The sequence below is a fragment of the Phoxinus phoxinus genome, assembly GCF_949152265.1.
Source record: "Phoxinus phoxinus genome assembly, chromosome: 23".
Lineage (NCBI taxonomy): Eukaryota > Metazoa > Chordata > Actinopteri > Cypriniformes > Leuciscidae > Phoxinus > Phoxinus phoxinus.
Genome location: NC_136898.1, coordinates 6,585,897 through 6,607,741, shown reverse-complemented (window position 1 = coordinate 6,607,741; position 21,845 = coordinate 6,585,897). Strand labels below are relative to the sequence as shown.

The 21,845-nt window shown below is 41.9% G+C and overlaps 1 protein-coding gene across 12 annotated transcripts in view; it reads left to right on the top strand.

Moving 5' to 3' along the window:
* The window catches only part of gramd1ba (GRAM domain containing 1Ba), a 71,704-nt gene that overhangs the window by 25,509 nt on the left and 24,350 nt on the right, over positions 1–21,845 (top strand). For 4 of the 12 annotated variants that reach the window (XM_079599921.1, XM_079599922.1, XM_079599920.1 and 1 more), the window contains exon 2: positions 92–169. In XM_079599921.1, coding sequence (XP_079456047.1) covers positions 92–169 — 78 coding nt within the window. Of the gene's footprint in view, positions 1–91; positions 170–16,607; positions 16,917–18,584; positions 18,722–21,845 lie in introns of those variants that run through there. The other 8 variants (XM_079599927.1, XM_079599924.1, XM_079599925.1 and 5 more) reach the window with 5 other exon arrangements.

Sequence of the window (21,845 nt, the reverse complement as noted above, 5' to 3'; positions counted from 1 at the left end):
AACTCACCTTCTGTCGTCTCTTTCTCAGTGTGACGTCTGGTGTTTGTGTATTTCTCATGTCCTGATTGTAATGTGCTGATGTGTGTTACAGCAGTCAGCAGAGCAGCCTGCAGAGCAGTCATGAGGAAGAGTCCACACGCTACCTGAGCCCCAACACCCGCGAGGACAGGTACTCCACGCCGATACACTGGACTGTACATGACATGATGATTTTCAGTGTGTTTTACATGGACGTCTTCCATTTATGCATTATGCTGCTCTCAACATAGTTCCCACATGTCCAACAGGGGTCAGTAGTTGGTCAGCTCAGCTCACATCTCTCTGAAGCCTGATTCGTATATTTCTACTACACTAGTCATGGGAAAATATTTAGCCTATCAGACATTTTGTGATATGTCCTGTGCCTGAAGTGGTATAGATACATAGATAGATAGATAGATAGATGGATAGAACATATACAGTTGATTAACAACCTCAGAACTCAGAGTAGTTATTTCTTTAAACGCTTATTACACTCTAAAAAATGCTGGGTTGTTTCAACCCAAATTTGGGTCAAATATGGACAAACCCAGCAGTTACGGTACGTTCACACGGGGCATGAGCGTCAACGCTTGACGGAAGGCGTGGCTGAAGTTTGGCACGACGCCATGGTCATAGCAGCGTCAGCCAATGAAATTAGACAGGAATGACAGGATGAACATGATGAACGTGATTGGCTGCCGCCTGGCTACTGTATTTGCATAGAGCGATCCTGATTGGCTGACGCTTCCGCCTGCGGCGATTCACTGGCGTTGCTCGCGGCAGAAGTTGAAAAATTCTCAACTTCTGCTGCGAGCAACGCCAGTGAAGCGCCGCCGACGGATCCACAATTCATTTCGGCAAAGCTTGACGTCACCCATTCAAAGTCAATGGGAAGCGTTGACGCTCACGCCCCGTGTGAACGTACCGTTAGGTTACATTTTTTTAATTAAAAATGTTAACCCAACGGTTGGGTTAGTCCATATTTGACCCAGATTTGGGTTAAAACAACCCAGCATTTTTTAGAGTGTAGGCATTGTTAAAAATCAATTTCCCTATGGAGAAATATAACAGTTTTTTTGCTCTCTATAGTATGTCATTTGGCTATTTTACTATTTTTAGTGTATTATAAATGTACTACTATGTATGTTTCCCCCTAAAGACAAAAAAAATGTGACTTCACATATTATAATTGCTAAAGTATTTCAATTGTGACTTTAATTCTTACAATGCTCTATTTTATTTCAATTAAAAATTATTTCTTATTTTAGTTACAAATGCAACTTTGTCTTATCATTTTCTCATTTCAATTAGATTTTTTTCCTCATACTTGCAATGGGACATTATATCTCACAATTATAACTATTGAATTACACAATTACCTCATTATTTTGGATTTATTGCTCATAATGTGACTTTACAAAAATATATTTCACAATTCATTTTTTAGATGAAAGCAGGCTAATCTGGTGTATTTTATATGACAGCTAGTTTTCAAATTTGGATTCAGCCTCTGAAAAAGAAAAGAAAACAATTGTCTAGTGACACTTTATAACGGCAGACACTGAGAAGCTCGACATGATATGAGCTTCCTGCAGGCAGCTGGTTTTAGTCTGAGTGTCGGATCTCAAGTGTGGTTGAAGTTTCTGCTTTTGCTTTTGAAGTTGTTCTTCTTTCTGTGTCGCGTTCTGCATCTGTTATCTGGTTATGAGTCTGACCACACGGTCTGTGTCAACTCAAAAACAACTAGTGCACTTCACACTCCCATGGCAGGGCTGCATTTTCTCAGATGATTTTGATTTTGTCGTCATCTCAGAAAGTAAACCAGGTGCAGTGCAGGTTGAATCAGCGAAGCACGTTTTTTGTAGAGAAAGCTCCGATTTTTAGCTGTGCTCAAATGTTCTTGTTGAGCCCAGCTGGGCAAAGAACACGATCCTCGGCTGGAATATCATATGAGCTTTTTTTTTTTTTTTCATCTCCAGGTTTCAGGCGCTTGTTTATTTGTGCCTTTATTGGACCTCTTAGAACACGGTGTTCTTTTTCCTGGATTAATGAAATAGGCCTATGTCTTGTGATCATCACTGATCATTAATTATTTTTGTGTTTGTTTGTTGCTTTTAACGTACATCAGCATTATTTACCATTGTCTGAAAAGTGATCTTTATAAACTCCTTTAAGATAACCGTTTGTGTGAGTATGTGCATGAGTGTGTGTGTGCGCATCTATACACCTGCTAAAGTCAGTCAGTATGCGAACGGTCGTCCGCAGCTCAGTTTTGTGCACTCAGCAACCTGATTTCAGCTGATTCCTGAGCTTATTTTTAAATCAGTTTTGTGTGGTGACGTAAAAGCAGCTAATGCTCATTAAAGGTGATGAATGTTCAGCCTGCTTGTGTCCCGGCTGAATGAATCACAGCTCAGCTCTCATTTACACATATACACACAGTACAGGCTCCCTTTCAGTTCATGAGTGTGAATTTGAATTGAATTGACCCTTCGCAGCGACTTTGATTGACAGGCGATCTGACCAATCATAATCCGCCGAATCCGCCATTTTTGTCGGACAAAGCAGTCAGGAGAGTTAGTAGATTAACGTAGGAGGATTTAAACTTGAAAAACGAAGTGTACTGACGTCTTTCCGTTGGTTAAAACAACATTCCTTCTTATGTTCATTCATGTTTATTTGATGCTATAAATGAACTAGAAGGACGAGATGATCGGTTCACGAGCAGCTTTAACTGATGCTCTACAGCGATCTGTCACGACACATTAAAGAGCCACAAAACGGTATTTATTGTTTAAATGTCTTGACAAAATTGTCAAACATGAAAGTTGAGACGTTGTTTCATATTAAAAGTAACCTTGTCTGTCTTGTCTGTCAGTGTGTTGTCAGTGTCCTCTCTGCTCCGTGATGTGTTTTTCACTGCGTGAGAACATGGTGTGGCGTGAGAGGCGTAGCTTGTCGGACATAGCAACAGTAACTAAAGGGGGCGGGTCTTTGTGGGTCAATTGGCCACATCTCACATTATGTCGAATTTGAATTTATTTACAAAAACATTTTATGACAAAACAAAGTATGGTAGGCAATTTCAGAGAGACTTGCAATTTCAAGCTAGCTTTGAAAGCATACGATCCCACCCTCCCTTAAGAGCGTCTCCATGAGATGAGAGACGCGTTAAAATACCTCATGTCTCATAGCACATAACATTACAATAATAATCAACGTAAACAACTTACAGAGCTTTTACTTGTACTACCTGACTGCTGCAGATTCATTTCGGCACTGATAGTGTTGACATAGAAAGGCATAAGTTCGAGGACGTGAACAGCTTCAGGTAGAACGTCACGGGTTGCCATCTTGTAATGTCGGTTACGACATGCATGAACGCAGCATAAGCTCATTGGTTTTGGTTAAGGAGGAGCAGTGAAAGTGACTGCTGTTAGTTTATGGCGCTCAATGACTGTCTGTCTACAACACGCTTATGGCTTATGATGTCTGCATGGAAAGGTATGGAAATATTGACAAGCAGGTAAAAAATGTTTTGGTCCTGAGACTTTCACAGAAGATCTATGTAAATGTTTTAATATTTAGACCACTTCTATTATTGATTGCTTTTAGGATGTGAAGAAAGTTTCAACCAGTATAACAAAAATGTTTATAAAACAAATTACCCTACCCTACCTTTCATTTGGACTGATTATGCCTGATTTGTCCTGATATATTATCTAGACACATTTTTTTTTTAAAGAAAAAAGCACCCAAGCTCTTGTCCGAGACTCTGATGGTCATATTAGCATCTCTGCTGGTGGTCTGACGAGCCACACCTCAGGTGAGGAAACTAGCTGTGCTCATCTGCAACACACACAGAGAAAATGCAGGATCCAGGTCACCGCAGGACAAGACACGGCCCGTGCAGAGAGAGAGAGAGAGAGATAGAGGAGAGGAGGGGGTGCAGGGAGTTCAGTAATGAGGAGTCTTCTTTCCGCTAGGGTGTGTGTGTGAACCGTGTGCAGGTCCACATGAGTAGTGCTAGTGCATCATGGTTCAGAGCAGGACTTTATCATGCACCTCACCCGTCAAACTGGGCTGTCACCCGCGGGTGTCCACGCTCAGGAAAAGACTGCACTTTCGCCGGGATCAGTGAGTACTTTTGCCTGTTTTTGCCAGGTGTTGTGTATAGACTGTAATTGGCAGGCAGAAATTCATGGTTAGTTGATCCAGTCTGTATTGCTGGACCAGATACTGTTTCCTGTGATGTATAGAATTACCCTTCAATTTTTTACAGTAGAGACGTAAAGAGGACAGAAGGTTGATTAAAACTTATAATTACTCTATTTATTTATCATGTTTGTGGTTATAATTTGCTCTCCTGCTGATTTGAACCAAAAGCCACTGGATATTTGTGCTTTATTTGCATTTATAATGCATTTTAATTCACATTGTTTAATGTTCTCAAATAACTGTCAAAATCCATTATCACAATTAATTATAATACATATTTTTAGTTATGCTTTTTAAATGCATTAAATAATGTTATAATCAATCATAACCGTGGCGCAGAACAGAATAGGTCACTTAAAGTGAAAATTCTGTCATTATATTCTGTCATTGTCTTTCCAAACCTATTTAAAAAAAAATTAAGGATCAGTGTTGCCAAATATTTTCAATGAAAAGTACCCAAAACCTGCTTAGAAAGTTGCTAAATGTCGCTAGATGACGTAATGTGGCAACTGTCGCCACTTTAAATCTGTTCTCTCTCCTAATCTGTGTTCACGTAGGCTACTTTATTTTAATAGCCGAATGTCCAATAAAGCTGTTTTCATTTACAAATTTTCTGTCAGACATCGGAACAAGTATGATGTAATGACTGACTAAATGTTAACCAGTAGTCCAAAAAGTTGCTGGATTGGTCGCAAGTTGCTATTTTGAAAAGTTGCTAAAGGGGTCTGAAAAGTTACTAATATACGTGACAAAGTCGCTAAGTTGGCAACACTGAAAGGATGCTACATCACCATTAAAGTAGTCCATACGAGACCATTGCGTGATGAAATTTAAGTTACTTGCTGATCATCTTACCCTCCTGTGAACTATTTACCATTGTTACTAGATCATTGAACCAGTGAGTTGAAATCATTGCAATTTGTGATCAAATTAAGTTTTGTGAACTGGATCGACTGATTCATTGAAAATAATCTTATTCAAAAAATTTTTTTGTATTGGACATAATACAAAATGCTATATAATGCACAATACATATGGACTGGTTTAATTATACTTTTATTGCACTTTTTTTGCTGCCATTTTGGAGCTTGACAGCCCAACTCCTCTTCACTTTATTGAAATGAGTGGCCAGGGTATTCTTCAGAAATTCAGCTTGTGTTCCACAAAAGAAGTTTGGAACAGCATGAGGATGAGAAAATGATGACGGAACATTCGTTTTTGAGTGAACTATCTCTTTAACAAAGTGATGCTTAACAGAACAAACATCTCACACACACACACACGCACGCACACACACACACACACACACACACACACACACACACACACACACACACACACACACACACACACACACACACACACACACACTTGAGTGAGAGGATGAGACAGGGAAAGAATCATGTCATGTTCTTCTGATCGACATAAGCTCAGGGTCATTGTGTCCCTGTCACAGTAACTAGACTAACTAGATCTGTTTCTCTTCAGGCACAAAGCTTTGGTGTGTGCGCGTGTGTGTGTGTGTGTGTGCGCGCGCGCTTTAATTAGCAGTTGTTCAAAGCAGACTTATTAACAAAGAAATCACTCTGCCAGCCTCTCTCTCTCTCTCTCTCTCTCTCTCTCTCTCTCTCTATTCCTCTGTGTATTGAGGTGAGATCAGACCTTGTACATTGGACAGGGTTTTTGTTTTGACATGATCAGCAACATTCTGAGTTGCCCTTTTGCTATAGTTTGTTAGGAGATGCTTACGCTGCAAAAGAAAAGTGCAGTGAGCCTATAACAGGAAGCATACATTATTCACTGCAACTTGCTATATTTAACATTTCATATTTCCTAACAATGTCCATGTAGTTTACAGAGACCGGGGCCACAAAAAGTATTTGGATGCCATACTTTTAAAATATCTGAATGTCATTGCATTAGATAACTAGATATTAAACCAACTGACATTTATTTGAATAAAAGCTCGCTCTAGCACACTTTTAAAGCCAAACGTTTTGCGTAAAGAAGTTTGTTAGACTAAAAATATTTAATCAATAGTTTAGTTTAAACAAAACGAACACAAAAAGTGTTTAGACAAATTCTAGTCGTAAAATGTTTTCATGTGAACATGTCCATAATTAACTGTTAACCCATGGTGACTGTTGGACGTGTGAACTTGAGGTGTTCACAAAAAGCCTTAGAAAAGTGAAGTTAATTCTGAGAAAAGCTCATGCATCTTTTGTTTGCATTATTGGTTTATTTTGTATATAATGCAATGACATTCAGATATATGAACTTGTGTCTTTAGTGTCCAATTACGTTCTGGGGCCATCGTACATACTGTACATGAACACTTAGGCTTTGTTTCCACCAGAGCGTTTGTAGCGAGCTGAAAATGTCAGGTGCTCTTCTGAAAACACAGGCGCTTGAGAGCACTTTGGTGGTGTAGCGTTTTTTTCTTCTTCTTTGTTTTTCTGTTTTTATGCTTTGGTTGCTATTATTCAGAATATCTCTGGAAGAGTTACTAGTATCTGATTTTGCAGATAGTTTGTTTCTGAATATAACAATGTCAACCCATTGAAAAGTACTTGCTCTGGCCCTCGTTTTGGATGAAGAGATGAACCACAAAGAAAGACAGGACGGACCCGCCGCCCTATGTGGGTTCATGAGATTGATGAGTGACGGTTGGTCTGTGTGGTATTTGTCCTGCCTCTCATCCACTGTGATTGGGCGGCAGTAAAAATGAGCCGTTCAGGAATGTGGCGCCCACGACTGGCACGGAATCTGCCCTATTAGCTTAGCTCCTCCCCTGAGTGAGCTGTACGCAGTCCGCCATGTTTATTTATTATTCAAGTAAGAAATATATTTTTTATTAAAGCAACTATAAAGTTGCTCAATCAAGAACGGGTGAGGGATTTTCTGTTGTTTTTTTGTTAACAGCAGATACAGCAGTAGGTACTGTATATTACGCTGCTTTCACTTTAATAGAGAGATCTTAATATACACATGCAAATTCTTTCCCTGCTGTTTACATTCACAGACATAGCTGACTGTGTTTATGTGAACTTTGTGTTTTTGACATAAACTTGCGTGTATTAGACGGTTTGAGTGCAATAAGTGTGAAAGAGAGCTTAGTTTAACACTCACGTCTGACAGACAGCTTTCTGTGTGCGTGCTTCGGATGTGTGCACTCAGAAAAGTTTCCCCCGGTTTCACAGACGAGGCTTAAACCTAGTTCAGACTAAAATTCAAGTTTGAACTGTTCTAACTGAAAGCAACTTGAACTGGCAAATCTTAAAATATGCAAGTGCCATTGTTTTGTCTCAACTTGCACTTTTTTTTCAACTTTTTTAAGGCTTTACAAGACGTTTTATAAGACGTTTATAAAAGCTGTCCTAATTGAACTAAGGCCTAATCCTGGCTTAATCTAAGACCTGTTTGTGAAACTGTGCCCATACGGCACCCGGGGAGTGTTTGGGGGTTAGGGGTCTTGCTCAAGGGCACCTCAGTCATTTCCTGCTGGTATTGAGGATCGAACCCACAACCTTCGGGTTACCAGTCTCTCTAACTATTAGGCCACGGCCATTAACCCAAAATCAGAAGTTTAAACTGATATAGCTTTAAAACGCATGCAAATTATACATTTAATATTGAGTTGAACATTTTGTTCATGACAATTGATGATTGTCAATACAATATGGTATGATTTTACCCCTAAATTCAGCATATTGACACAAAATGATAACTGCAAATCCACCGTTCGCTGCCTGAAGTCCAGTTGTTTCTATGAATTGCAGCGATCCATTTGCTTCTCTGTTCTGTAGCTTTCGGGAGTCTGTAAAAATATACCTCATATTTCTTGTCAAATCTAGTTGTACAGTCAATCGCAAAGCTCTTTCCTGTTTTAGATGTGTTTGTGTGTTCACGCTGAAAACCAATGCTATATCTGTCATTCTGCCACTCAGTTTGCGTAACCGCAGTCACTCCGGCCGACGGTGACACGCGCATACCCTCTATACATGCACGAAAATAGCGTGTTTTGTGCTTCAACTTAAAAATTTGCATTTACAACATTTGATAATAAATGGTCTGTGGGATATTTTGATCTGAAACTTCACAGACACATTCTGGGGACTACTGAGACTAATACTGCATCTTGTAAAAAGGGTCCCCTTTAAATGAAGCTCAGCCTGTTTTCTCAGTGCCCTTGTTTCAACAAGATAGTGGCCGTCAAAATGACGTGTAACAAGATGTGTGAGCACATTATTGCTTGACTCGCTCCTGTAATCATTTTCAGGGTGCTCAACATGCTCGGGTTGCCTCGTTTGATCTTGTTCTTATTTAATTGTCCGGATCCCTATGAAAGATGTGCAGGCCATCTTTCAGCTGAGATTAGACAGAAGCCTGCAGCAGCAGTGTCCTGTTACCAGAGCTGATGATTCATCACAGAACTGCAGACTGATGTTATCTAACACCCCAATCAGATACCTCTCTCTCACGCACTCTCGTTCTTTTCCACTGAGCTGTAAACAGAATCCCTCCTCTCATAGTAGTGCATGTGCACTCCTGACTTCCTGTTAAACGGACTATTTCCTCAGCCATGTGTAAAGTGAATCCTCTCTGGACATCTGTCTGTCCGTCTGTGGGCACTGAGTCGTTTTACTTGCAGATTGAACTAGCGCTCTGAGTCCTTAGGGTCTCTGTCAGGAAGAGCGGGCTGGATAGAGCCAGAGAAAGTAGGTCATGAGCGAATGATTGAGTTCTCCTTCCTGTGTGGGATTCACCAGTGCTGCTGTATAAATCTCAGTAAAGCACCCGAGACCTGTGTTAGCATCAGAAGTCTTCTCCTCAGTGATCGGTGAGGTATCAGAAGATCTGCATGGGATCTGCAGCCACTGAATCCCACACAAAGCTTTGCAGATTCGAGCAGAATTCATTCATAAATACACATCTTTTATGAAACATTTAAGCGAATCTGATCATATTAATAGTTATACATAAGCATGCATACTGTTGAAGTCTTTTACACATTTTACCAAATACTGTTAAAAAAAAAAAAAAAAAAAAAAAAATTATATATATATATATATATATGTAGAGAGAGAGAGATTTTCAGCAGAGAAAGCGTGAAAAGCTCCACAGATTCACATCATTTCACATATAATGTTTACAAATGATATCTATATATTCCAGAATTATTATAATAAAAATATTAGCCGAATATATTTTTTAATACATTTAAACGTATTCAATATTTATTCAAAACATTTGTATGATTTTGAAGGATTTTTGAATAAATATATATATATATAAATATATTTTAACTACTAATAAGCGTGTATTAATTTACCATTGTGTCACAGTGTCTGGTTTATGTTCCTTGGGTCACCACTAGATGTCCTCCTTCCCCACGGTGTCCATCACACTATTGAACTACATTTCCCACGATCCTTGTCTTCTCATTGCACTCGGCTGGTTCCTTATCACTGATCATTGCACTCAGCCATTTCCCCATTATCATTGTCTATTCCCTGTGTATTTATACCCTGTCTGTTTTAGTATGTGTCACGGAGTCCTTATCGATTATCACGCCATTTCGGAGTCCTGGTTTCTTGTCTGTTCTTGTTTTGTGTTTGGATTGTTCGTATGGTTTTGACCCCTGCCTGGACTGGATTGTGAGTAACGGATTTCCCCTTAATAAAAGCACTTACTGCTATTGGATCTTCACCCTTGTCTCATTGAGTGTGGATCGTGACAGAAGGACTCCGTCACAATGCAAGGATCCAGCGGTATGTGTTCCAGCTTCTCTTCCCCAGCCATCGAGCGGGAGAGGAGGGATTGTTTTGAGGGGACCCGCCTGGTTGTTTTTCGTGGGACCCGGGGAGGTCGCAGAGGAGGAGGTGGTCGAGAACAAGGCCAACACCACCCTCCACCTTGGTCCCCCTTCGTCCCTGGACTGGTGAGGGACGGATTAGAGCCACCATCTCGCCATCGCGGGCGGAGAAGGGGAAGACGTACGTCCGCCCATCCAGAGACTGTTCACGTCCCGTCTGCCCAGCCAGAGTTTGTTCACGTCCCGTCTGCCCAGCCAGAGTCTGTTCACGTCCCGTCTGCCCAGTCAGAGACTGTTCACGTCACGTCTGCCCAGTCAGAGACTGTTCACGTCACGACTGCCCAGTCGGAGACTGTTCACGTCCCGTCTGCCCAGTCAGACACTGCTCACGTCCCGTCTGCCCAGTCAGAGACTGTTCACGTCCCATCTGCTCAGTGTGAGACTGGTCTAGAGATGCCCATTTGTGGGGCCGCCAAGGCTATGATGGATTATTTAGAGTGTCTGGCTCGGATCCTGGACATGCCAGTGTCTGCTGTTCCAGAGCCGGAGCCAGTGTCTGCTGTTCCAGAGCCGGAGCCAGTGTCTGCTGTTCCAGAGCCGGAGCCAGTGTCTGCTGTTCCAGAGCCGGAGCCAGTGTCTGCTGTTCCAGAGCCGGAGCCAGTGTCTGCTGTTCCAGAGCCGGAGCCAGTGTCTGCGGTTCCAGAGCCGGAGCCAGTGTCTGCGGTTCCAGAGCCGGAGCCAGTGTCTGCGGTTCCGGAGCCAGTGTCTGCTGTTCCAGAGCCGGAGCCAGTGTCATCTGTTCCTGAGTCGGGTCTGGTGGTTCCGATTCCGGTGGTCCGGAGACGGAAGAGGAGGAGAAGGGCCTCTTCAACGGACCGTCCGGTGGTTCCTAATCCAGAGACCATCCCAGAGGTGACTGCCATCCCTGACGTGTCGGTTAGGCATGCTGCTCTGCCAGCCCCGCCCGAGCTGCTCGCCCTGCCGGCCCCGCCCGAGCTGCTCGCCCTGCCGGCCCCGCCCGAGCTGCTCGCCCTGCCGGCCCCGCCCGAGCTGCTCGCCCTGCCGGTCCCGATCCAGCATCACGTCACGCCCGCCGAGCCTGAGCTTCACGTCTCGCCCGCCGAGCCTGAGCCGGTGGTGTCTGTTCCAGTTCCTGAGCCGGTGGTGTCTGTTGCAGTTCCTGTGCCTGAGCCGGTGGTGTCTGTTGCAGTTCCTGTGCCTGAGCCGGTGGTGTCTGTTGCAGTTCCTGTGCCTGAGCCGGTGGTGTCTGTTGCAGTTCCTGTGCCTGAGCCGGTGGTGTCTGTTGCTGTTCCTGAGCCGGTGGTGTCTGTTGCAGTTCCTGAGCCGGTGGTGTCTGTGGCAGTTCCTGAGCCGGTGGTGTCTGTGGCAGTTCCTGAGCCGGTGGTGTCTGTTGCTGTTCCTGAGCCGGTGGTGTCTGTTGCAGTTCCTGAGCCGGTGGTGTCTGTGGCAGTTCCTGAGCCGGTGGTGTCTGTGGCAGTTCCTGAGCCGGTGGTGTCTGTGGCAGTTCCTGAGCCGGTGGTGTCTGTTGCAGTTCCTGTGCCTGAGCCGGTGGTGTCTGTTGCTGTGCCTGAGCCGGTGGTGTCTGTTGCTGTTCCTGAGCCGGTGGTGTCTGTTGCAGTTCCTGAGCCGGTGGTGTCTGTGGCAGTTCCTGAGCCGGTGGTGTCTGTTGCAGTTCCTGAGCCGGTGGTGTCTGTTCCAGTTCCTGAGCCAGGGTCTGTCTCTGTTCCGCCTTGGTCTTCACCGCCATGGCCGCCCGAGTGGTCGGCTTCACCCTGGTCGTCTCCGCCATGGCCGCCTGAGTGGTCGTCTCCGCCGTGGCCGCCCGAGGGGTCGTCTCCGCCCTGGCCGCCAGATGGACTGTCGTCTCCGCCCTGGCCGCCCGATGGACTGTCTGCTTCGCCACGGCCGCCGGTTAAATTGTCATCCCCTGTTCCTGTTCCCCTTCATGGTCCTGGCCCTCCATCCCTCCCCCTGATCCTCCACCATTCCACCTCCCGCCTGGACTCTTGTTTTGTTTGTTTTTTGTGGGTCTTGGAGCGTCTGGTAGCCGCTCCGTAGAGGGGGGGTTATGTCACAGTGTCTGGTTTATGTTCCTTGGGTCACCACTAGATGTCCTCCTTCCCCACGGTGTCCATCACACTATTGAACTACATTTCCCACGATCCTTGTCTTCTCATTGCACTCGGCTGGTTCCTTATCACTGATCATTGCACTCAGCCATTTCCCCATTATCATTGTCTATTCCCTGTGTATTTATACCCTGTCTGTTTTAGTATGTGTCACGGAGTCCTTATCGATTATCACGCCATTTCGGAGTCCTGGTTTCTTGTCTGTTCTTGTTTTGTGTTTGGATTGTTCGTATGGTTTTGACCCCTGCCTGGACTGGATTGTGAGTAACGGATTTCCCCTTAATAAAAGCACTTACTGCTATTGGATCTTCACCCTTGTCTCATTGAGTGTGGATCGTGACACATTGTTATTAACCATAATTCTCTCTTCCACATATTTCCCCCCAACAATCTGTTAAAAAATATATATATATTTTGCATAAGCTAATAACTGTTTCAGATTTGTTAATGCATAACACAATTTGTTGTAAGTAAATATTGTATAAAATAAGTGTTTATTCAAAACATTTTTATGATTTTGAAGGATTTTTGAATAAATATATTTTAACTACTAATAAGCGTGTATTAATTTACCATAGTTATTAACCATAATTCTCTCTTCTGCATATTTCCCCCCAACAATCTGTTAAAAAAAAAGAAATATTTTGCATAAGCTAATAATTGTTTCAGATTTGTTAATGCATAACACAATTTGTTTAAAGTAAATATTGTATAAAATAAGTGTTTATTCAAACCATTTTTCTCTCATATTAACATTAGTTTATCTGGAAAAACCGTCGACAACTAGTAGATATGAGTCATATCATCTGATCCCTCTGAGCTCTTTTCAGTGGTATAACAATCTGTGTTGTTTTTGCCGGTCAGGGTTGTGTGTGTGTGTGTGTGTTTGTTTGTGCACGCAGGGATTAGCTGCCTCACTTCACTTCTCCAGTACGGTCTCTAACCAAGCCTGACAGTCACCTCATCACCTGACTCTCTCACGCTCTCCTCTCATTGGCTGGCTCCCTTCAGCCTCCATGTGGCAGTGAGCTCAGCAATGCTGAGGGGGGCGGGGCTATGTGGCAGCTCTCGCTGGCCGTTGGGCCACAGGGCTAAACATATCAGGACTGGACCCACAGAAATAAACTCCAGTCTTCATTGGCCAGGTTCGGCAGGCCCGCTGGAGCCAGAGTTGCTCATCTGCTCTTCCCCACTCAGACCCCCAGAGACCCAGCAAGGGCAAAGGAACATGTTGACGTAACGGATTACATGTGCAGTGCTGATATTTCACATCAGTACTGGACGCTGTGAGATTGTAGAAGTGCTGCGGATGAAATTATATGATTTCAATTATGATATAGATTTTTTTCATATTTGAAACTGCATTTGCATTTTCTTGAATTGGACATCAAACACCTTTGGCACAAGTAACATCTCATATAAGAATCAGAATATGTATTTATGAAAGCATATTTCATCAAATTTGTACCACATTATCATTTGATCCCACGGTGTACTGAATTTTGTCTAAAAAGTCCAAACTGAACTCGTACATGTTTATTCATACATCATGCATGCATTCACATCCAGAGCCTGTGATGGAGCTGTCCATTCAGCACCACTGTGACATGCACACACTCTGATTGGCCAGTGCTTTTACAGGGACTCATTCTGATTGGCCAGTCCTCTGTGTGTCAGCATCATGCTGAGAATTTATTGGCTACTTGTGTATTATCCTAGCTTGTTGGATATAAAAATGAGAAACGAGAATTATATGACCATATTTGGGGTTTAATGGATGTTTTTTTACCAGTCTGTGTGTAAATGTGCATGTGTGCTGGTCATTTATGAATTTTGAAATAGTAAGGTTTTCAGAGGTGTCCTCTCTCTCTTTATAGTAGCTCTGTTTCTATTTCTCCTTGGCTACACTGCTCTCTCTGGGCATCCAGCTCTGTCTGTATCTGCCCGTCTCTATAGCCAGGCTGTGGTCGCTCGGTCCGTCATGTTTTCCTCAGTTTGTGGTCTCTGACTGTGCTCAGGCATTCTGCTAATCTCTGTTTAGGGCCAAATAACATTGTAGTTTGCTTTGTTTTGTGTTGTTTCACTCCAATAAGCTATGTAGTTTTCCTTTTGTGCATTAATCATTTGGTTGGGCTCTGTTGGTTCTGTGGATGAGGTCAGTGTCCTGAGGCTGATTATTGTTAGTCATGTTAAACGAGTTAATCTGTTTATGGAGCCTCAGTACCAGCTGAATGAAGGTCTTCTCGTCATTCATTTCATGGATTTAAAGGACTTTAAAATGATAAGAGTTGGGGTCACACAACTTTAGATGTTTCCAAAATTTGATGGCTCTTTTCTCAATGTGGATAGAGGACATTGGCCTGATTCTGCCCTGCATGCATTAGTTGTGTTTCTCTGTACTCTAAGGATGCTTTTACAAAACTCTGTATGCAGGAATTAAATCGGATTTTTGTCCCATTTGTCAAATTCGTGATTTAGGAGAGGACCCCAAACTTCGCTGCCGTATAGTGCACTATGTTCTATGACTGATTGGAATATTTTGAGCCAGATTCTAATTGGTATTTCAAATTAGATAGATTTTTCTGATGGCATAGAAAGCCCTTCTTGCTTTCTCTTTCAGTTCATTCGCGGCCAAGTTGAGGTTTCCGTTGGTACTGAATTTCTAACCAAAATATGAGTAGTTTGTGGCATGAACAATTTTGATCATACCCAGGGTGAAATTGTTCTTGAAACTGGTTCTGCTGCAGACTCTCTTCTGTTGGAGACCGCAGGACCAGATCATCTGCATAGAGGACTAACTTTATAGTGTAGAATTGATCATGTAGTCATGTGGAGGCCAAGTGCTGCTGATTGTTCTAGTTTCACCAATTCATTGATGTATATTGAAGAGGGCCGGTGATAGTGGGCAGCCCTGTCTCACACCCATCCTTGAGTAAAGAGCTCCGTTTTTTTTATTGCCAATATTGAATGCACATTTATTGTTTAAATACATCGTTTTTATGATGTTCTATGTTTTGCTCCCTATACCAGTTTCTGAAAGTAAGACAGTAGACCTTGTTGCCAAATTAAATCAAAGGCCTTCTGGAAATCTACAAAGCATGCAAATATTAATAAGAATTCAATTTGACTTTTGCTTAAGGCATTGTGTCCGGTAAGGAAGTGAACGAGTCTTGTGTTGATAATGCTGCAAAACATCACTGATCACAAAGATGCCTCTGTAATTGTTTGGATCTAATTTGTCTCCACTTTTGAAAATGGCCGTTATGAGTCCTCTATTCCAGGTGTTCTTTCTCTCAGATGTGTCCCAGCAGGCCCCTAGTCCACATTTACATATTATATTCAATGTAAAACAGGCAAGTATTGCGTTTTTTTGAGAAGCAGTTGCATGGTGCAATAGAAATGATGTATTGTAGGTGCGTTGACACTGACAGCGATTCAATCGCGGGAAGTTGCTGTCCTATTGGTTGCTACTGGATGACAATCATAAGCTTCACTGTCTGTGCTTCCATTTGCCGTATTGCATCACTGTGCATGGTGTTATAACAGTTGTTTTCCCTCATCTAGCCATAAATCACTAACTCTCAATGAAACAAACTTATGTTCATTTTGATCACTGTCAGTATTACTTCTCGTATATTTTTGTTAATGTATGACTATGATTTTGCCAAGTAGGATTTATGCCAGAATCAACATATTTTGTTTGTCTTTTATGTTTGCGTTCACACCTAACCCCTAAAATCAGAGGAAAATGACAAGTTAGAATGCTATTCATCCCGCAAAACCCAACCCTAAACCTAACGCTAAAATATTATTGGTTGAGGGCGACAGGGATGTGGACAAGGATTCCTACTTTGAAAATCATGGTCACCATGTTATGTGTATTTGAGTGAATTTGAGGACAGTGACTCGCTTTTATACCCAGTCAAATCTGAACGACGCAGCCATAAAAATTTGAGTCTGTAGTGAACACTTCCTGTTGCTCTTTACTGACAAATTTTTCAGCGCACACATTGAAAACACACTTTAACAGACATGAATGTGTTCAGGCAGCTTGTGGGTGTTTCAGTGACCTGTGTGTTCACGGGATCAGAGAAGCACTGCTACGGCCTGTACACGTGACTAGACAATTGCAGTAATATCAACTGTGTGTGTGTGTGTGTGTGTGTGTAACTGCAATGGAACAAGACACCAAGCAATATATTTCTCTCATCCTCATACACACTCTGTTCGCAGTGTTTACCGTCCATCTGTATTAAGGGATTAGAGGACCAGCTGTCGACAGCCCCGTAGTCCCTCACACACACAGCAGCAGTGAGACCGGACAGGAATTTCTTTGAGTCAGGAAGGAAGCAGGGGGGGAGGGGGGAGTGGCCTAGAGGATCTGAGCATGCTCAGTGAGCACCGGATTGAGACGAGAGCCGCTCATACCCTCATCTGCAGGAAGAGAGAGGGAGAGAGAGGCTGCTGCATTTCAGAGGTGCACATGAGCGCTTCACACACTCAGGATGTGGAAGTATGGCTTGCCGGACACTTTGATGCTGAATGAGGCATTCTGAGTCGGGCCGATCGCCCGTCCTTGGGATTACCAGAACCGACCCGGATTAACATCCCGCTCGGGATGCCTTGGGAAAGGCGGCCCGTGAAATGGGAAGATGACACTGTGGGATCAGGACAGCCTGCACTGCACTAATGAAAGGCTTCAAGCTTGCCTGGTAAGATGGACAGACGGTCCTGTGTGATGCCAACCGGTCTGTCGTTGGCTTCTCTGCAGTATTCGTTTGTGTGTTTTCTTCTTATTTGAATGTCGCAGGAAAGAGATTTTGTCTCCATGTCCTCATCTTAAACACCTGCATTGTACAGTACGGTAGGAATTCGCTCTCTCCGTCGCTTTGTATCTGTCGCTGTCAGAGATCTGCAGTGACGTATTAGTGGCCACTTGTACATCAACCATCGTTGACTTGGTCCGATGACTGATTTGGGTCTCCGTAGCTCCAAACAATGGGCGGTCACACAGCGGAGGCCAAGATGGTGGACTTTAATGATAAACTTTTAATGGTTATGTAACAGTGCCCTCTTAGATGGCAGAATGATTCTTCCCTGTTGGATGGTGGAAGCTTATTTTAGAGGCACGGAGTTCAGATGCAGATTAGTGAAGGAAGTGTGACACTGCAGTTTTCATGTAATAATTTCAAATTCTTTTGGACCGTCATTTTTCCTTTTTCTCAGTTCAAATACTCAACTGTGTAGGCAAAATGTTGCAGTTTCCTCAGAAGTCGAAGTTATTAGTGATGAAGGTTAATATGTTAATATGTCTTATCTGATAGAACTAGTGTATTGATCTTGTACTCTTGAGGCATTGAGGCCACATGAACATGGCTTTTATCTAGGTCTCAAATATAACCCAGAGTCTACTTTTACCATATTAAAGGTGATAAAAACTCAAGCATGGGTCAGCGTGATGTCATCACCATACAGAGAATTTGCAAAAAAAACTGTTGCAGTTTTTGTCTGTCTTTCATTAAAGCGTTATTTAGTTAATTCAAATGACAGCCTGGTTCTTGGACCATCAGGTTGTCGGTCTGGATCTTGGCCTTAAGAAGTCTAGTCTTTCCCAGACACTCCTCTTGTTTGCCATACATGTTGCAAAAACATAAAATACTTTCTATTAAAGGTATGCTCTATTAAAGGTATGATTTCTGCTCCTAAGCCGTTCTGCAATGACCGTGTGGACAGTCTCAGCATCTGTGTGCTGAGTTCTCTAGTAGGACTCTCACTCCCAGCGCTGTTAAATGAGCACTGCAGAGCGCGTCCTTGTCCATCTGTGTGTGTTTACTGCAGTGGACACTGGACACTAAGAGACATGTTGCTATATAATTATGAGTCCCTGACTCCCTCATGTAAACTCATCCCAGATTTACTGCTTTTCTTTACTTTTATATGATTTCCTTAAATAATCCTGTTTGATGTAATGTCTGATTACAGTATAAAGAGGATGTACTTCTCAAGGCAGATGTGGTCACATGACCAGCTCCCTCTCAAGGCAGATGTGGTCACATGACCAGCTCCCTCTCTAGTGCAGTCTGTCACAGACGTAGCATACCAGTGTGTTTAAGTTATACTGCATAGTATAGAATTTATACTTCATGCTGGTTAAATTCATTATGCTTTGTCATGTGTAATAAAGCTATTTTTGAATGTAAAAGGCCTGCAAAGTTTAAGTCTGCAAACCGATTCTGATCTGCCTGAAATGAATCGTCAGTGATGCCAGTCTTTCTTCCTTCACAAGCCTAAGTAGGTTTTATTAAATTTGCATAATGCCAGCATATGCTCTTCATTGGCTGCCCACAAACAACATCTACTTTTTGACCCGCCCTCAAACAGTGTACCGTAGTTGTACCAGAGACCTGGAAGAGTTTGGTTCATGTTGTCGTCATGCCGAGAAGACGCTGTTTTCCGTGCTGCAAATCCACTTTGGATGCACTTCAAAAAGATGAGAACTCTGGGTCGAATTAATACGGTAAAATCTACGCCATCTTTACTGTTTGTATTACTGTGTATACAAGTGCTGAAGAGGCTTCTGGAGCTAAAATTCATGTGTAATGTAGGCATTTGTTTTCCGACGCACGTTGTAAGAGCCGAGGTAGACCAGTCAGACTGGGCAAACTGACCAGAGTATAGAGCTGGGGGTTTAGAGGGACCGAATCTTCAAACGAACTGGTTTCAGACACTGTGTGAAATGAGGTGATGTGCAATCCCTTTTTACCTTTGGATGCATGTAAACCTATTGTACCCAAGACCTTCAAAAGAAAATTAGGAACCAATAAAATAGCATAATACGGGTACTTTAAAAAAGTTTGTGAAACAGTATGATATTTTTTTTTTTTTCTCGAAGGCATTCCAGAGTTAAATGCAACAGTAACAGATAGCTGGACAGTAAAGATAGGCTGTTTGTTCCAGACATTGCAAGTATTACACCGTCCTGAGCAGATTACAGGTCTATTTTAAGCAGAGATATGCTCTCTCTCTCTCTCTCTCTCTCTCTCTCTCTCTCTCTCTCTCTCTCTCTCTCTCTCTCTCTCTCTCTCTCTCTCTCTCTCTCTCTCTCTCTCTCTCTCTCTCTCTCTCTAAATAGCAAATAGTTTGATTTGATTCACAGATTCATGATTTGATTTAAAGTTTAAACATAATTGTTGTTTTTCTGTTTCTGTGGTTGTGAATTTTCTGATTATTCTTAAATTGTGACTCCACTCTAATGTGATTTTAATCTAATTTCACTCGAATCTAAATTGTGATCTTATTAAACTATTTATTTACGACTGATAAGAGTCTGATCCAATTTGACCTTTATCTGATCTCACTCGTATGATTGGACTGTGATCAAATCTGGTGATGGCAATCTGACTGCAATCTGATCCTGATCTAAATTAATTTTTGAACTCATCTGACAATGATTTGAGTGATCTAATTGAACCCTGATCTGATCTAATATTTATTATCAGATCATGATTTTATCGCATCGGATCTGATCCAGTTTTATCAGATCCCGATTTTGAACAGATTTAAACAAACCTCTGATCTTATTAGACTATCATCTAAACAGGATCTAAACTGCTCTTATTTTTATCTGACTCTAAACTAATAAATTTGATATATATATATATATATATATATATATATATATATATATATATATATATATATATATATATATATATATATATGGTATATATATGGTATATATATATTTTTATATATGTTGCAAAAGGTGGATTTCTTATTATATATGTTGTTATTATTATATATTATGTTTTTGCTGCATAATATTTTTGTGGAAACTGTGACACTAATATTGAAAGGTTTGGGGTAAGGGAGAAAATAATACTTTTATTCCGCAAAGATGCATTAAATCTATCAAAGGTGACTCTAAATCTATTTATTACAAAAGATTTTTATTTCAAATAATCCTAATTAAAGAATCATGATTAAATAATTGTTTAAAAATTGAGCACCAATAATAGAGTACCAGAATGATTTCTGAAGAATCATGTGACACTGAAGACTGGAGTAATGATGCTGAAAATTAAATTTTATTTTTATTTTTAATCATCCACCAGGTAGAAATTCTAAGTCTGATCGTTTAGAAAAATAACAGTACATTCCTCTTCAACAAGTCACGTGATTTGATGTATCATTCACTCAAGTTCAAGCTTATTACTTATTCACATAAGTAAAAGCTATCCAGAGTGTTTTTGTAAAATATCTGTGATTATTTTGGGTCCTTATTTTCCTTATCACTGTAAAGCTGCTTTGAGACAATCTGTAACAATAAAGGTGAGTTGACTTGACTGGGTAGGATGTGATGGCATATGCATCACAGCAGTGAACAGCGTGCGAGCATGAGCGAGTGAGAGAGGGGAGGGAGGGATGTGATTGGATAGGGGGAGGGGTAGAGAGCCAGAGACTGCTGACGCGAGTGGCTTCATTCAAGAAACCCATGAATATTAAACCCGAGCACAGCAGCCGTTTTTCACACCAGCTCGACAGAACGATAGTGAAGAACTAACGGAACAGAAGAGGAAGCATGTAGAAGAGCGAAGAAATGAGGACGCTTGCATGAAAGAACATGGATGCTGAGACGATAAGCTCCGCCTCCTCTCTTCCTTCTCTCCTCACATCACTCCATTCTCACACTGCAGCCGCACTGAATGAATGAGGCAGAGCCTTTCGTGTAGCCTCTCATGGCCACCAGGTTTGTCAATGTGTGATTTTTGCATTAACATCATGAAGGGAAGTCATTTGCATGATGGGACTGTCACACTTGACATGTCCATTAGCTACAATTTCCAATATTTTAGTTCTTGTTTATGCTTTTGCCACCTTGTAATATGTAATAGAATCATGGATTTTTCCAGCAAGTAAACCCATCTTTCATCCAATTCCAAGCATATGGCTGTATGTTTTTTAGAAGAGATATGCATTGACATTTGATCAGAATTATGTATTGCATTTGCTGCATGTACAGAGCGATATTTGTATTTATTTTTCATCACATTGGAGTGTTTTCACCCCTTCAATGAGTGTGAGAAAGATATGTATCTCTGCCTATTGCTCTCTGTGACTCAAGCTAGCGTGAGAGAGCAACATCTTCCGACTGGTGGTGTGAGAAAATGTTTAAGCCATGCATGTTAGTTTTTTGGTTTTAGCCTTTAAGCAGAAGTGTGAAAAACTGCATTCACACATACACATGTGTGGCCTGTCATTACGGCTCTTATAAACGCAGATATGACAGATGAGAGGCGAGTAGAGCTGCACATCCATCCACAATACAATCTTTTTTCTCTGAGTGTTTGATAAACACCTTTTATCACTTTATAGGTGTGTGGAGAGAGAAAGTGTTTAGCACTTGTGTTCTCAGGGCGGCACCCTAGTGGCAGTTGCTGTCTCATGAGAGACGATGCTTTTGTATAATGTCTGGAATGGAATACTAGCTCACTGCTTATTGGATACTGTGCAGTATGTACTGTAGACTGTCTACTTTTTTTAATAATGCACATACTTTGCACAGGATACATACCATGTACTACACAAATAGTGAGTATAGCACTGAAGTATGTGGGGATGCTTAATATATTGGTACCTTA